General features: G+C 41.0%; 1 protein-coding gene across 1 annotated transcript in view; it reads right to left on the bottom strand.

The window, feature by feature from the left end:
• The window catches only part of LOC122651338 (ABC transporter B family member 20-like), a 35,218-nt gene that overhangs the window by 11,499 nt on the left and 5,616 nt on the right, over positions 1–18,103 (bottom strand). Inside the window, exons 5-10 of the mRNA XM_043844686.1 lie at positions 11,897–12,156; positions 11,488–11,798; positions 11,140–11,363; positions 10,692–11,032; positions 9,703–10,499; positions 9,312–9,553 (exon numbers count right to left, since the gene is read on the bottom strand). Coding sequence (XP_043700621.1) covers positions 9,312–9,553; positions 9,703–10,499; positions 10,692–11,032; positions 11,140–11,363; positions 11,488–11,798; positions 11,897–12,156 — 2,175 coding nt within the window. The remainder of the gene's footprint in view (positions 1–9,311; positions 9,554–9,702; positions 10,500–10,691; positions 11,033–11,139; positions 11,364–11,487; positions 11,799–11,896; positions 12,157–18,103) is intronic.

The raw sequence follows: 18,103 nt of genomic DNA, 5'->3' as shown, positions 1-18,103 counted from the left end.
GCAATGTTTGGCCGAGTGTGAGATAGGTAGATAAGTTTGCCCACCAACCGCTGATAACGACCTTTGTCAACTGGTGTGCCTTCTTTCTCCTTGAGTCTTGTCGTAGCTTCTATGGGAGTTCCCGAAGGATGACACCTTAGCAGCCCCGTTTCAGATAGTAGATCCTGGATGTACTTTCTTTGAGACAGAAATATACCCTTTGAAGAACGACCAACCTCTATCCCGAGAAAATATTTCAGAGTCCCCAAATCCTTAATTTCAAACTCACGGCCAAGGAATAGCTTCAACCTGTTGATCTCATCACCATCATTACCGGTCACTACAATATCATCAACGTAGACTATGAGGAGAATAACCTTAGCACCCACATGTTTGATGAACAAGGTATGATCAGCATTGCTTTGCTGGTAGCCCACGGACAACATAGCCTTGTGAAATCTACCGAACCAAGCTCTAGGTGACTGTTTCAAGCCATAGAGTGCACGCTTCAGTTGACACACCTTACCCTTGGTAGCAGGACTTGAAAAAGCTGGAGGAATGTCCATATATACTTCTTCCTTTAGTTCACCATGGAGGAAGGCATTCTTCACATCCAACTGCTAAAGATCCCATCCAAGATTCACTACACAGGATAGCAATACCCGTACAGTATTGAGTTTTGCTACCGGTGCGAAAGTCTCCTAGTAGTCAATGCCATATGTCTGAGTGAAACCTTTAGCAACCAGACGTGCCTTGTACCTATCCACTGTACCATCTGCCTTCTGCTTGACCACAAACACCCATTTACAACCCACTGGTCTTTTTCCTGGAAGAAGAACTACAAGATCCCACGTATTGTTTTTGTTCAATGCTCTCATTTCTTCCAACATTGCAGCCTTCTACTTCCCATCTATAGATGCTTCCTGCCAATTTTTAGGAATGGAAACCGAAGAAAGGGAGGAAACAAAGGTACGAAAAAAGGGAGAAAGAGAACTATAAGACACAAAACGGCAAATAGGATGTAAAGTGCAGGTCCTGGAAATAGATCAGAAGAGGAGGGCTCACCAGGAGAAGGAGGATCTGGATCCTGAGGCGGCAACTGGATGGGTATCAGTGTTGCAGTGGACTGATTCTGCCCTCTGTTAGAATATCTCCGGTTATAAGTGAGAATGGTGGAATTGCCAATGGTCCTCTGAAAGTTACGAATGGTCCTCTGCACTGGAGTCAGCTCCCCCTGAATAGGAACATTACCACCATCTGTTTCCATGATCTCCCCCTGTATTGAATTCCCCTCAGGTGAAGGGACAGCAGCCTCGGGAGGCTGGACAGCAACCGGGGAGTGTTGGTTGGTGGCTATAGGTGATGGGGGGAGGGGAAACCCAAGAGTATGAACCACATCTTCACTAGAACACTCCCCCTGAAGAGGTGGGGAGGAATAATAGGAAAGGGTTTCATGGAAAACCACATTCATATTGACCATAGTACGGCAGGTAGGAGAGTGGTAACACTAGTATCCTTTTTGGGTTGGAGAATAACCCAAAAAAATACACCGTAACCCACGCGGTTCAAGTTTACCAGGGGAATGAGTATCCCTAGCATAACAGACACAGCCAAAGACTTTGGGAGGTACCACAAAGGAGGAATCACCAAGTAAAATGTCAGATGGGCTACGGGAATCTAGAACCCGTGAAGGTAACCTATTAATAAGGTAAGCTGCAGTGAGAACCGCATCACCGCAATATTGGGATGGAACATGTCGAGCAAACATTAATGCTCTTGCCACTTCCAATAAGTGGCGATTCTTTCTTTCGGCCACACCGTTTTGGGTCGGGGTATCAACACAACTAGTCTGATGTATAATCCCATGATCAGCAAGGTACTTTTAAAATTGGGATTCCTTATATTCAGTGCCATTATCACTCCGTAAAACCTTAAGAGTGGCCTGGAATTGGGTTTGGATCATTTTATGAAAATAGACTGAAGAAGATAAATCCAAGTATTTCGAGAATGACAATCAATAAATGAGACAAATCAACGATGGCCAGAGATAGAGGTCTTACGACGAGGTCCCCAAACATCCGAATGCACCAAATGAAAACAAGAAGAACTCCTTTTATTAGATAAAGAAAAAGTTGCACGTGTCTGTTTGGCCAGAACACAAGCCTCACAAAAAAAGTTATCCTTATTACATTCGGTGACCAAAGATGGAAATAAATGCGCTAAAATTCCTAATGGAGGATGACCTAATCTAGAGTGCTATTGGTAAAGTTCAGAAGAGACCAAGGAGTTCTGATGTTGTGGAGAAGGTAGCGGTGAAGGAAGATGACCATCATCAAGCAGATACAGCCCACCGTGAACTTTACCCAATCCAATTGTCTTCTCAGACGCCAGATCCTGAAAAACACAATGTAAAGGATAAAATGTTACCTTGCAGTTAAGATCACGAGTAATACTACTAATGGAAAGGAGGTTAGTAATAACATTAGGTATATGTAAAACAGAAGACAAAGGGAGGTTGGAAGTACAGTTGATGATTCCTTTTCCAGAGATGGAAGAAAGGGAACCATCAGCCACCTTGACCTTGCCTTTCCCAGAAGCGAGAGAATATCTATAAAATAAGCTAGAAGTACCAGTCATGTGATCTGTAGCCCCGGAATCAATGATCCAGGGATGTGAAGCTACAGAAGCACAATGACCACCAAAAGGGATACCTGACCGGGCAAAATATGAACCTGAAGGAGCTGAGGAATTGGCAGTGGCAGCGGAAGTAGTAGAGGCAGCAGCAGCGGAAGACCTTAGTATACGCAGGAAAGCCTGTAAATCATCCTGGGATAGACCAATGTCGGTAGCCGGGGCTGTATCAACAGATTCAGATTGATTTGCCTTGCTTTTAGGCTTTTTCTTGGCAGCCCGCTTGGCTTCAAAGTCAGCCGGTTTCCCATGAAGCTTCCAGCACCTGTCCTTGGTATGATAAGGCTTATGACAATGGTCACAGGTACTAGGACCTGAAGTAGAACTACCAACAGATGAAGTACCAATAGGGGCAGCAGTCTGGAGAGCCGATCTGTCCGAAACAGGAGGATGTAACATAGAAGCCCTGCGGTTTTCTTCTGAAGAGACCAGGGCATAAGATTGTTCAAGTGTGGGAAAAGGAGAATGGCCCAACACTTGGACACGAATCTGGTCATATTCATCATTCAACCCGGCCAAAAAGTCATACACCCTAATCTTGTCAACATGCTTCTTATAGGCAGCGATGTTGGTAGCTGTATCAGGGTGATAATCTGAAAAATGGTCCAATTGCTGCCAGAGGCTGTGGAGAGTGGCATAACATTTAGACACAGTTAAGTCCCCTTGAGTAGTATGAAGGACCTTTTTGCGAAGCTCATACACCTGAGCATCATTACCAAGTTGCCCATATGTCTCTTTACATGCTGCCCAAATCTGAGAAGCTATATCAAGTAGAAGAAATCCCTGTGCAAGATCTGAATTCATAGAACCAACAAAATATGACATAAGAAGACCATTGTTGGCTAGCTATCGAGTCTTGGCAGTACCAGGGGCACTCGGCATAGGGATAGTCCCATTAATATAACCAGTGAGACCACGTCCAGCAATAGCAAAAGAGGCTGATCGAGACCATAGCAGATAATTGCTGCCGTCTAACTTGATAGGGTTCAGGTGGAGATCACGAAAATCAGATTTGTCATGGCTAACCTGATCAGATGTAGCTGTCGAAATATCAGTGGAGTTACCCATAGTGAAGAGAAGATCTGTCCAGCAAAGAAACCAAGTGCCGAAAGGATATCCGAATGGCCCTTGGTGATGGGAAATACACCTCCCAAAAAACTAGCAGCAAAATAGGAGCCCTCTCCAATATAGAGTGTGATAGGGTTATGGAAGAAAACCCAAAAACAGAGATCGATGGGGCAGGGAAATCCAAAAAAAAATTGTTGAAGAAGGCTTGTCCACGCTGTCCAATATACTGTAGAGAATGTCCTTGATGAAGAATAAAAATATCCAAAAGAAGCAGGAGCCGCAAGCAGTCCAATCCCAAAAACCGAGAATATTCAGGGTTTTTTTGAAGAAAAAAAACCTGAAAGAAGGGCTCAATTGGGAGATATGGTCTTCAGTTCCTGTTGGAGTCTCGATAGTAGCAGTCCAATGTCGCAGGAGGGTCTCCAATAGAAGGAGAAGCAGTCTCAATAAATCGAGGACTGAACTTCCAAAAAAAACAGGAAACTCCAATTAGCGCAATAGGGAACCAGCAGCCATCGAGAGAAAAGGTTTAGGTCATGAAAAAAAGGAATAAAAGAGGTGGGAAGGGGCAGCAACTAGATCATGTGATCACCTCTGCAGTGCTGCCCTTAGAAAAGGAGAAGAAGCAAGCAAAAGGGGGAGAAAAAAAAATCGAGAGAGAACGGAAAGGGAAATCAAAAGTATCGTTGCTCTGATGCCATGTTAAGAAATAGAATGGTTTAATGCTTAAGTGAATCAATATGATTCCCTAAGCCCTTTATTTATACTAATAAAAGAGAATTACATAGACACTTATGCCCCTATATAGCCGACATAAGTATAAACAAAGGAAAGAGAATAAATAACATAAGAAGAAAAACAAAAAGGAGGAAAGAACCAGAATACCCCTATGGTATTCTGGCCTATATCTCTAACAACAACTAACGGGGACAATTAACGGAGTGGGTTTACTTGTTAATTATTTTGGAAAGCAGGGGTGGCAAGCATAAATAGTGAAACGGCATGGGTGAGACGGTAATTAGTCGATACCTCAAGGGAGGTATGTGTAAACTTCCCCCCAAAAAAAAGAAATAAAGTATGGGAATGTTATACTTTGAGGTGCCACTCTTGGCTTGGTTGCAAGGTTTATCCTTCCATATATCTGCAAAGAAAATTATCCAACTTAATTACTCAAAACAACACTAAGTAACCTACAAAAAATAGGTAACTCAAACAAACCCCTTTGTACTGTTGGTTCTCATAGTTAATTAAATAAAAGGGGAGGGCTCTCTAATGATATGGAGAACCCACCAACCAAGAGGGGTTACGTTTTGTCAATAAGGAGCAGGAGGAGATGGAAGTTTCTGACGAGTTTGGTCCACAAAGTTAGTGATGCAGATCCAAGCATCCGCAAGAAGAAGCAGCCCTAAGATTAGGGCCTAGTGTTTGAAGCCTTAGTTTATTTTCATTCTTAGAGTTAGAACATCAGAATATTATAACCAAATTAAAGGAATCAAAGAAAGAAGAAGAACAGAAAAGGAGAAGAGAGAAGATGCACGCAAGTCTCAAGTGATGGGAGAGAACCTGCGGCTAGAACAGAATGTTATACCGCAGGTCTGTCCCTATTATATTTATAATCAAAACAAACTAAAGGTAAGGACAATAATGCCCCTACTACTAACCGACAGTACATAAGACTTAAGTACTGATAGAAAACAAGGGAAAAAGACTAAACTACCCCTAATATCAACACTTCAACACTCCCCCTCAAGCTGGAGCATATACATCACCCATGATCAACTTGTTACAACAAGATCGAAAACTAGGGGCAAAAAGAGACTTGGTAAACACATTAGCTAGCAGATCGGACGAAGAAACAAACAATGTCTCAACCAGCTTCTTCAACACAGCACTACGAACGAAGTGACAATCCACTTCAATATGTTTGGTCCTCTCACGGAAGACCGGATTACTAGCGATATAGATGGCTGCTTGGTTGTCACAATACATCTTCATAGGAGTCGGTACCAGAAAACCCATCTCAAGAAGTAATGATCGGATCCACATCAACTCAGTTGTAGTATGTGCCATAGCTCTATACTCGGCTTCCACACTGGGCCTAGCAACCATGGTCTGTTTCTTGCTTCGCCACGTAACTAGGTTCCCACCAACAAAAGTACAATACCATGTGGTACACCGACGATCACTGGCTGAACCTGCCCAATCTGCATCAAAGTACGTAGCTAACTCCATATGTCTATTGGGACAATAAATAAGCCCCTTCCCAGGAGCACCCTTAAAATATCGAAGAACCTGAATAGTTGCATCCCAATGAGACTTACAAGGAGATTGCATGAACTGACTGAGAACCCCAACAGCAAATGATATGTCTGGCCTAGTGGCAGTTAAGTATGTTAACTTCCCAATCAAGCTTCTATAGGAGTGAACCTCCTTAAGAGGTTCCCCATCACCAATCCCAAACTTTTTATTAGGATCCATAGGAATATCCACTGGTTTGGCAGCAAGCATACCAGTATCAGTTAAAAGATCTAAAACATACTTTCTTTGAGACAGTTTGATCCCCTTTTTGCTTCTAATAAACCTCAATACCAAGAAAGTAATGATGTTGGCCCAAGTCTTTGGTCTGAAAATGCTGTTGCAAGTAATCTTTTACCTCCTTAATGCCACCCTCATCATTTCCTGAGACAATGATGTCATCTACATAGACAACAAGAACAACCAATTTCTCTCTTTGGCGACGAATAAACACTGAATGGTCAGAAAAGCACGGAGAGAAGCTATAACCAATCACAATAGCACTGCATTTCTCGAACCAGGCCCGAGGAGACTGTTTCAGCCCATAAATAGCCTTATGCAGCCTACACACACGTCCACCATTCTCCCCCTGAGCAGCATACCCTGGAGGTTGCTCCATATAGACCTCTTCGAGTAAGTCACCAGAGGAAGGCATTTTTAATGTCTAGCTGAAATAAAGGCCAATCAAAATTCACAGCCATAGAAATAAGAAGGCGAACTGAATTCAACCGTGCCACAGGAGAGAAGGTCTCAAAATAGTCTACACTAGTCTGGGTGTATCCTTTAGCTATCAGGCGAGCCTTAAGCCGCTCAACAGAACCATCAGAGTGATACTTGATAGTATACACCCACCTACACTTCACCAGGTCTTTACCAGGAGGTAACTCCACCAACTCCCATGTATGGTGAGTCAATAAGTCATCCATTTCCACATCCATGGCTTACTTCCAAGCAGGGATAGAAAGGGCTTCAGTGTGGGTGCGATTGTGCGAGGAATGTTATAAGTGGACAGAGAGTGAGCAAAACTATGATAACAAGATGGAAGATGTGAGAGAGACAAACTTATCAATGGGATAAGCAACTAAGGATTTTTGGGTACACAACCTCGTACCTTTACGAGCAACAATTGGCAAGTCATTTGGTAGTAAGTCAGGAAGAGCAAGTAAGGGAGGATCCGCACCAAATGTTGAGGATGGTACAGGAAGAGATGGAGATGGACCAATAGTATCGGTACTCTGATATCATGTTAGAACATCAGAATATTATAACCAGATTAGAGGAATCAAAGAAAGAAGAAGAAGAAACAGAAAAGGAGAAGAGAGAAGATGCACGCAAAAGTGATGGGAGAGAACCTGCGTCTAGAACAGAATGTTCTACCGCAGGTTTGTCCCTATTATACTTGTAATCAAAAAAAACTAAACGTAAGGACAATAATGCCCCTACTACTAACCGACAATACATAAGACTTAAGTACTGATAGAAAACAAGGGAAAAAGACTAAACTACCCCTAATATCAACACTTCAACACTTAGTTTGTTTCAGCTTTAGTTATTCCCATACTTGGTTTTTTTTTGTTTAATTGTAAACTTAAATTGAACCGGTTCTTTAGTTATTTCCCATACTTAGTTTTTTTTTAGTTTAATTGTAAACTTAAATTGAACCGGTTCAGACTATGGTTCAATTTAAGTGAAATAATCCTATTGGTTGTTAGGTTCTTATTTCCTATTGGTAGATAGGGAATCTTTTAAATTTTAGCTTTTAATTAAAATGTCCCACCCCTTCCACGATTTATGCGAGTGTGATTTAGATTTGTAATAGGATTTGGGCCTTAGGCCATATTATAAATTAATAAAATCGTGGGAGGGCCCCCATAATTCAGACTTTAAAAAATTCGTTTTCTGTTGCTGCCATTGCTGCTGCTGTGTTGCTCCTTTGAGAGTGCTGCCTTGTGAGTAATATCGAGGTGAAAGGGATTGGTGGATCTCCAATCAGACTCCTTGTGTCTGGTAGACCGGGAGGATCCTCTTTTCATCTTCTTGCATCTTGTAGATCGAGAGAACCTCAATTTTGTCTTCAAAGCTGCTGCCATTGAAGATTTAAGTTTTCAAGTATTTTATTAATTCAGCATTCAACTTTCTTCTTCTAATCCTCCAACCCAAACCCTCCATTAATCCAATCGATCCACCCAAACCCTAGGTTATCTAGATTCTGCCCAGCCCAATTCCACCATCCAAATCCATCTATAATTTAACCTCAGCTCCAACAGTTCATCCCCTCCACTCGACTGTAATTCCAGACCCATCCCAACCTGAAAACCCTAATCCCCCTCTTCTCTGTAAAACCCCAAAACCCTAAAATTTCCATTCAGCCTTATCCAGCCATAAATCCTCCTTAACCCCTAGAACACTCGATCCAAAGCCCTGGCCCTAAATCCCCATCTAAACCCTAAATCCCATCACCCCCTTCTTTCCCAAAACCCGAAACCCTAATTTTCTAAATTTTAAAATCCCACTCAAACATCTTCAAACCTAGTTCATTAGACTTCTAAAAACCTGCCTAGCTTTACCAAATAAAATCCAACCCTATTACCCCAACCCTAACCCTAGAATTTGACCTAAACCATCAAATCTGTCCAATCGGCCAGCAGGTCCTGGTTACTTGGCTCCTAGGAGACCCTTTGTCTATCTAGGACTACATTAGCTGGACTAACTAAAATTACAGATATGCCCTAAATTACATACATTGACACCATACCCAGTGGAGCTAATCCTAGCACTTCCTTTAGGCGTTTAAGATGCTCCAGCATTAATAGCTCAAGAATGATCCTCTAAAAATATCCCAAAATTCAACAGGCAGTGACAATGGAAGGAAAAATATATTCTTCAAGTAGGATGGAACTCAATGAAATAATTGGTCTAAGTCAAATAGTGTAGTTATAGATTTTCAATTCCAAACTACCCCCACATTCACAATCATATCCAACTGATGCATGAAGAGTTGAAGACGAGGAACAATCACATAGACCACTCACTCTTTTGAATTCTTTTTCGTTGCTCTAAATTTCTAAGATGAGACCATGAATACCTTCAAGATATCTCAGACTACATACACCATGTAAATTCGAATGTTTGCAGCCATTCAAGGGGATAAAAGAAAAGGAAATATCAGCAGAAGGTTTGGGTAACCAGCGGGATCGAGAAACAAATACTAAGATCATGAAAAAACCTTATGCAGATAAATGTTCTCAATGAAAATGCACATAAGCTTGAATGCAAACCTGTGCAATAGCAGAAACAATAAGAATAGGTAGGGTTGCCAAAGCCACAAGTGCCAGCCGCCACTCCAGTAGCATCCCTATGAGAACAGCCACAACAACAGCTGCGGTGTCTTGGATAAATATAGAAAGCCTGTTGCTGAAAGCAGCACGTACAAATGTAGCATCATTTGCCAAACGCATGGATAAGTTGTCAGCACTGTTCTCCTCTTCATCAAACCATCCAACTTCATTACGCAACATTGCTGTATGACAGTGAACATGGATTAACTAAAAACGGATATTCCATATTTACACAGTAAGGTAGAACCGTAGAAGCCAGTAAAAGCACATGAAAGGATGGTACTTTGAGCCTGAGGAAGATGCATATTTAAGCAAGCAAGATGTAATTTACCTGAGAACATCATTCTCCTAACTCGTTCAGTCATTTTTTCTCCCATGATGCCAAAATAGAAGTGCTGCAAAAAATTGGCAACCACTGTGACAATACCCATGCAGGCAATGATCAGGGACCATTTGTCCACTTCATGGCTTAAGTTGGCACCTTTACTTGGTCCATAATACGCCGTCACTATCAGTGCAATGACATAAGCAAGAAGGGGGTTAAATGAACCAAAAATTGCAGCACCAGTACTCCCTAAAGCAGCATAAAGCCACTCTGCAAAACTAAGTTCAGCAAGCCTCCAAAATGATGGAGGTTTCTGATGTTGTGTATCCTTTGGCTGCTTCAGTTTCACAGGCATATGATCAAATTGACTGAGGGGTCGACTAAAGGTCTTTGAGTGGGAGCGTTCATTTGCAGGATCAGATGTCAAAAGTGGTGAAATAGGGGATTCAGGATCTGAAGCATTTGACGACACCTGCCGATGTTCAGGATGAACATCAAGCTTGGGTAGATCTGGCAACCTCATTTCAAAACTGTCCTGCCTTTTTATGGATGGGGCCTTTTCTGCAGCATCCAAGGCCATTCCATTTTCCAACATTTGCTCTGACGGTGGGCTCTGAACTTTTGGCGATTCTTGCGAGCTGAAGGTTCCATCTGAGGACCGGAATGCATGACCTCCATGCACTCTCTGAAGAGAGGGTGATTTTGCCATCTTAGGAGATGATGGTTCTTGAACACTGTGACTTGCTGAAGAATCCTTTTCAATTTGGAAAGTTGTGATTTCCTTGTGATTCCTTATAGGCGTCCTGGTAAGAACATACTGCGTTATCAATCACTATCTAGAAGAACATAAAATGGTGGATCAATATTTTTTTTAGAGGGGGTATTTGCCAAGGCAGGATTAGATCCCAGGCCTTGGAGATGAAAAGCCAAAGGATGCACACAAGATTAGTTCACCACACACAACAAAAGCATTAATTTACATATTTATAATGTACCTCTTAGGAAGCTTTGCTGCTTCTTCACATCTGAGAAGTTCTGCGTATAGGCCATCAAGAGCTAGCAATTCATCATGTGTACCCATTTCAACAAGTTGGCCCTCCTCCATCACAGCTATATAATCAGCATTCCTTATAAGGCTAAGCCGCCGAGCTATTATTATAGTTGAACGTCCCAACATGAGAATGTCTAAAGCCTCCTGAACAACCCTTTCTGCTTCAAAATCAAGGCCACCAGTGACTTCATCAAGTAAAAGAATAGATGGATTTGAAAGTACTGCTCTAGCAACAGAAAGTTTTATTTTCTGTTCTTCCGTCAATGGTAAACCTGCCCTACCAACCTGAAATACATAAAATTAGAATAATAGAAACAGAAGAAACGATAAATACAGCATCCATGATGCAACATGGTCATAATGTGATAATCCATGTTCTACCATGGTTCTACCTGTGTCTCGTATCCTTTCTCAAGCGAGCTGATAAAAGTATGAGCATGTGCTATTTTAGCAGCTTCTTCAATCTGATCAGAAGTAACATTGGACCGTCCATAAGCAATATTATCCCTAATGCTCAAACTTAGCAAGGCAGGTTCCTGCGTGACAAGTCCTATTTGGCTTCTCAACCAGTCCAGTTTCAAGCTTTTAATGTTCTCACCATCCAGAAGTACTTCTCCTGCAAAAACAAAACAAATAATCCGTTGGAAATGCAAATAGATAGCATCCTCAAGGGTTCTAGCAGAACAATAGGAGAAAAAAAAAACTAGACAGAATATAAAGAGAAATAGTGTGGTCATGACCTAATGTAGGATCATAAAATCGTTCCATGAGAGGAATTATACTGCTTTTTCCTGACCCATTCCTGCCAACAAGTGCCACAGTTTTTCTAGCTGGTACAGTTAGGTAAAAACCACTTAAGATAGGGATTTCAGGACGAGAGAGGTAGCTGAAATACACATTCCGGAATTCAATGTTTCCTTGCACAGATGCTAAGATATTTCCATCCTGATTAACAGAAGAAGTTGAACGGCTTATCATCTCATAGAGTCTGTACGCAGCAATTCGCCCTTGCTCAAATGAATAGAAGTTTGTTGCTGCTTGATTTAGACCACTAGAAAAGATAAGTAATTAGAGATGAGAAAATTTGTAAAAATACGAGACCAGAAAGATAAAGCATTAAGCAGGAAAATAAAAAGAACTATTACTTACAGGCCACTCAAAATCACAGCGAAGAGAGCTATTACAATTTCACCACCATGGGCTTTTCCATGCAAAATTAGGAACCTTCCAACCCAAAGTTGCAAAGCACAAGAACATATTGCAAGTCCATATGTAAATCCAAGTCCAAGACCTTGCACCAGACTTATAAGTATACCATATCTCAGTGTCGCCTGGAGTGAAGTGGCATAAGAGTACTTGGCCAATGTTTCATTTGTGAATGCATACAAGGTCCTAATGTAGGAGACTGCCTGCACGTAAACAAAATTAGGTTCCATTACCAAATAACGAGTGTTGGGTGCTTCATCCAGTATGAGAAGACAAATGGATCACTGTTAAATCTTAACTCATTTTCCCATAAATGTATACGAAGTATTTATGACAAATAGACTATAAAGGTGAACTCATTACCAAACAAGCAACCGACAACCACCTTAAACTGCCACTGTGTTAACCAATAGAATGAACCATGAGAAACTGGAGTACAGTTTACTTTGTCTCACAAACTCATTTACATGGTATGGATTTACGTATAACTCCTCTTGTTCCTATTGGTCCAAGTGAAGCAGGACCGAGTATGGGAAAATACTTTTCTCCAAATACAAGCAAGGGACTCCAAAAAATTTAAGGTTGTCAAGTAGAGAATGAAGGTGGAGTAGGTGTAAGACATAATAGATATAAGGAGAGATCATAACTCTTCTTCTATTTTGGGGTTGTTGTTGAATAATCTACTAGGAAATGATTAGTCCTTTTTCACACTTGCATCAACTTTGGAGAGTGTTGTCCTATCATATTCCTTTTAATCAGGAACTAGAAGAACCCAAGGGTTTTGCCAGACCTTCTCATACAGTACCTAAGCTAAGTAATAACATATAACCATGAAAATCCAGGTTCCTCCAGTTCAACTGATATCGTAGTGTCCAAATTCTATGTGAATCCAAAGAAGAAAAACAAGTTGGCAAGAATAAGATCCTTAATAATGACTCCATGAGTGATAGGGCTACGGACAGCATCTCTCATAGAGTCACCTCTTTGCGTAGATATGTACGCAAAATTAGGATGCCAAAGGCAAAAGAAGCGATAAGAAAGATGAAGGTAGGTAAAGCTCCAGGCCCAAACGAGATCTCAATTGAGGTATGGAAGAACGTAGGACTTTGTGGTCTATCTTGACTAACCAAGTTGTTTAACAAGATTATGACCACAAGGAAAATGCCGGATGAATGGAGGAGAAGCTTTGTGGTCCCAATTTAGTAAAACAAAGGAGATATTCAAAATTGTAATAACTATAGAGGTATAAAGTTAATAATTCATCCGATGAAGTTATGGGAGAGGGTTATCGAAACTCACCTGAGAAAGGAGACTACTGTTTTGGAAAATCAATTCAGATTTATGCCAGGAAGATCCGCAATGAAGGCAATTTACTTATTGAGGAGACTCATGGAAAGATATAGAGGGCAAGAAAGATCTTCATATGGTGTTTATAGACCTAGAAAAAGCCTACGACAGAGCCCCCAGAGAGCTAATCTTGAATATTTTAGAGAAGAGAAGGTTGTCTTGTAAATACATTGACATAATTAAAGATATGTATGCTGATGTGGTGACTAGCATTAGAACGGTGGAGGGCCAAGGTAGTGAATTCCCAATCTCAATTGGGTAGCACCAAGGATCAGCCTTCACCCCTTAATTTGTTTGTGCTTATGATGGACAACTTGACCAAAGGCATACAAGATGAGGTCCCATGGTGTATGATCTTTGCAGACAATATTGTTTTGATAGATGAGACAAATGTAGGGATTAACGCCAAATTGGAACTCTGGAGAACAGCCTTGGAATCAAAAGGTTTGAAGAAAAGTAGAACTAAGACCGAATATATGGTGTGCAACTTTAGCAGCTCTAGGACAGATATTGAGGTGGTGAATTTTAATGGGAGAGAGATCCCGCAGAGTAATCACTTTAGATACCTGGGATCAATCGTAAACAAGGAGAGTGACATAGATGACGATGTTGCCCAAAGGATTAAAATAGGGTGGATGAAGTGGAGAGGTGCGACCGGAGTTCTGTGTGATCGGCGTATCCCTTTAAAGGTTAGAGGAAAATTCTATAGGACAGTCATTAGACCAGCTATAATGTACAGGGCGGAATGTTAGGTTGTGAAGAAGTGCCGTTTAAATAAACTTGGTGTTGCAGAGATGAGGGCTTTGAGATGGATGTCTGGCAAAACTAGAAAGGATGAAGTAAGAAATGACCATATTAGAACTAGGTTGGGAATAGCTCCGATACAAGATAAACTTAGAGAGAGTCGTTTGAGGTGGTTTAGACATGTTCAACGAAGGTCTTCAGATGCCCCAGTACAGAGGACCTGTCCTTGATTGAGGGAATCAAAATAACCAGGGGCAAGCCTAAGATAACAATAGGAGACGTGGTGAAGAAAGACATGCTTAGCTTAGGCCTTGTCCCTAGTACGATCTAAAATAGAGCTGATTGGAGATCAAAGATCCTTGTGGTTGACCCTATTTAGTTGGACTATGATGTTGTTTTCTGCATTACACTCCATTCCGAGGCCTAGAGCAGAATGTCGGGCTTTTAAGAACCGATACGTAGCTATGGTTGATACCCTAGAGTTTGGATCGAGTTTTGTGTCAAGTTGGGATAAGGCTATGTTGTTGTTGCTGTTGTAAGATCCTGACTCAGCTTAGACAATTGAACTACTGCAACTCGTCACAAACATGAGATAGAGTTAGTGGGTCGGGATAGAGATGATTAATTTCTAATACAGCACAAATATACCACAATAACTAAACCTGCTTAAGATTTTTTTGAACAAGTTGCATTCGGGACTTTAGGTTAATGGTTTGACCCACTTGATCAGTTTGACTCACTAACTTTATAACAGTAAACTAGAAATTGATTACATATTATGATTACTAACACTAATAAAATGACTAGCCAGGCAGCATGCACTCTTGTGTTTTCACACTCAAGGTCTAAATTCAAGTCATGCCACTATAATTTGCCAAAGAAATTTGGCATTTTGACTCTCTTAGCCTTAAGCAGGTGATTTTCTGTCGAACGGACATGAGTATAGTTGTCAAGGCAACGCCTTGGTCGACTTGGGCGCCAAACCCATTTGTTAAAGGCATAGTGTTGAGGAAAATCTGACCAGACTCATTTCCATCGCTACTAATGAGGTAGAATAACATAAGAAACCTCTGCAAGTTCACATCTCTGAGCATAGACCAGTGCTTACTAGATGAGAACCTTCAGCAGAAAACATATGCTTTTATAACAACAACAACTCAGCCTTATCCCAACTAAATGGGGTCAGCTACATGGATCCTTGCCCTCCAATCAGCTCTATTCGAGGTCATAATTGATTCAAAGCCTAAGCTATGCATGTCTTTCCTCACCACTTCTCCTAAGGTCATTTTAGGTTTGCCCCTGGCTCTTTTAGTTCCTTCAATCTGAATCAATCACTCCTCCGTACCAAAGCATCCAAAGGCCTCTGCTGAACACAGCCATGCCACCTCAAACGACTTTCTCGTAGTTTATCATGTATCGGAGCTACTCCCAAACTACTCTAATATGATCATTCCTTACTTTATCCTTCCTAGTTTTTCCACTCGTCCATCTCAACATCCCTCTGATGTAGATCATAAGTCCATATGTACCCGGATGAACAAGCCCCGAAACCAGCCCAGCAAGGTTGTGGGATTCGACTGCTGTGAGAGGCAGCCTGGTCTGATGATGTGGCAAGTTTTTGTTGGTTCAATGGACCATCACCTAAGGCAGCCCCAGCCCAAAGAGAAGCATTAAGAAGAAAGGAGACCAAGAAAGAAATTTTTTTTTTAAAAAAAAAGGAAGTTACTGTTCACATGAACAGTACCCGAGTTACAGTTCACGTGAACAGTGATTTGGGGGCTGATATGGACAGCTGGTGTGAAGATTAGCAGCTGGATGTTGGTCGAATATTCTATTAGAAGCTGCTATTAACTTAGTTTCTATTTTTGTAATAGTTTCTTAGTTATTAAGTCCAGGTATCTAGTAGTTTCTAATTTTGTTTCTTTCTTTTTAGTAGTTACTATATTTACCGGTTTCTAATTTTGTTCCTTGCATGTTGGCTGAACTATAAAGCCTAGTTTCTATTTTCATTAGGTTTCTATTTTTAGAAGTTACTATTTCCTAAGTTTCTAATTTTATAAGCTGACCTATTCCATTAAATAGGCAGCCCCTCTTGTAATAGAAATATATTTGGAAAATAGAATTTTCAGGCCATGTTGCCATTGGTTATGGGAGAAATTTCATGGTTCAACAGCTGGGATAGCTGTGGGTGAAAGACCCAGGGCTGAGAAAGCCCATCCCCCTACCCCCTTCTTCTTCTATCTTCTCTTTTCCTCCCTTCCCTGTTCGATATTCACTGCTGTGCTGTTTCTGTGACTGCAATAAACTATTGTGAAGATACCCTTTGAAGACCAAATTAAATTCCCAATCATCTTCAAGGTTTGCTGCTGTTGCACACCATTAATAGATCCTTATCGTGTTGATCCAGGCTGCAATCGATCTCTCACTAGTTTCTCCCTGGTTCGAGGTCGACTTTTGCATTACCCTCATCTCCGCTACACTGAGTTTATCTATATGATGCTTCTTAACTGCCCAACAAAAACAAATGTTTTTTAGAAACAAAAAACATGTGGAAGGAGGTTCATGATTTTCAGGCTATGGTGCAGTAACAGTAGGATTCCTTCTTATTTGAAACAGTGTGAGGCAGAAATTTACTATGAAGCAGAGAAAAGTGAAAGAAATTTTGAAATAGTGGAATAAATAACGGAAAATGTAGGAGTAAAGGAATTGTAGAAGCTAGCGGAAGAGCTGAACTCTGGAAAAGATGTGGTTGCACTCTTCACAGCCTCATCCAAAAGAAAAAAACATTTTGATTGTACTGTTACTTTCATTTTTGGTATCTGTTGAGGATCGTGGAATCAAGGGAATTGAAGACTCTTGGGAGATAGAGCAGGAGATTGACCTCAAATATGCATATATTGGAATTTATTTGTTCTTCTTTTTTTTTTTTTTTGGGAGGGGGTTACTGATGCAGTTCAGAAGAACAAGAAGTCCAGCAGCAAACCAGGCCATCAAACTGGAACAAGAATGGACTAATATGTTTAATTCTGGGTTTCCAATGGGTTAATGGGCCTTGGGTTAACATTTTTGGGTTTACTATTGTAATGGGCCATGTTCTGGAAACAGACACTCTGTGAAAGCAAGGGTTAAGGCTGCGTACATTACGACCCTGCCTAGACCCCGCAGTGGCGGGAGCCTCGTGCACTGGGTACGCCATTTTTTATTTTTTATTTTTGTAACGGACCAATTCAATAAACCCAAATATGAAGGATTTGAGTCCTATATGGGATTAGTGTTAATTTCTATTTTAGTAAGTTGTACTCTTTATTTTAATAGTGTTTCTGGAACGGTTGGACATAGATGCTACAATCCAACCATAGTTTCTATTTTGTTAACTCTTCCTTAGTTATGAAGAGTTTCTAAATTTGTACCGTTGCTTCATTTACTATAAATAAAGAGGGTTACCACACCTTAACCATGATTTTCTGCCAATGCAAACTTTGGTCGTGCACTAGTGCAATTATAAAGACTGCAAGAGACAGCCTTTACTGTGAAAGCAGTAAACCTGGTGGGACTCGAGGGCTTCTCTGCAGTTTTGGCTTATTTCAAATCTCCCAATACTGTTTGAATCTCAGCCTTGCGATGCTGGTTTTCTTTGAGAATCCTAACCTAAACTATTAAGTGCCCGAGGATTCCATTAGGTACTATGCAAGGTTATTGATTGGATGAGATAAATGTGCTTTCTCATCTAAATAATTTTCCAAGACAGAGACCCAGGGTTCTCAGTTGTGGAATCCATCCAGTAGGTTCTGGACCAACCCCATATTCCCATGTGCACACATAAAGAGAGAAGGATTGCCATACAACGGCCAGTTTAACCAGAGGAGGCCTCCATGTGACTTTAGAAAAGGTAAACCCCATGAAGGAAAGGCTTCCTTAAAGGGGCAGCTTGCGTGTGTTAGTTCTGCAAACAAACAAAAAAATTAAGAAATTCAACTAGGTTAAAAGACCAAAGACTCGACATAAGTTTACTGACAAAAAAAAGTGCATCAGATTCCATATGGTTGAGGATGAGTAAAT

The sequence above is a fragment of the Telopea speciosissima genome, chromosome 2 (genome assembly GCF_018873765.1).
Source record: "Telopea speciosissima isolate NSW1024214 ecotype Mountain lineage chromosome 2, Tspe_v1, whole genome shotgun sequence".
In the NCBI taxonomy this organism is placed as follows: Eukaryota; Viridiplantae; Streptophyta; class Magnoliopsida; order Proteales; family Proteaceae; genus Telopea; species Telopea speciosissima.
This window is presented reverse-complemented; position numbering and strand designations above follow the sequence as displayed.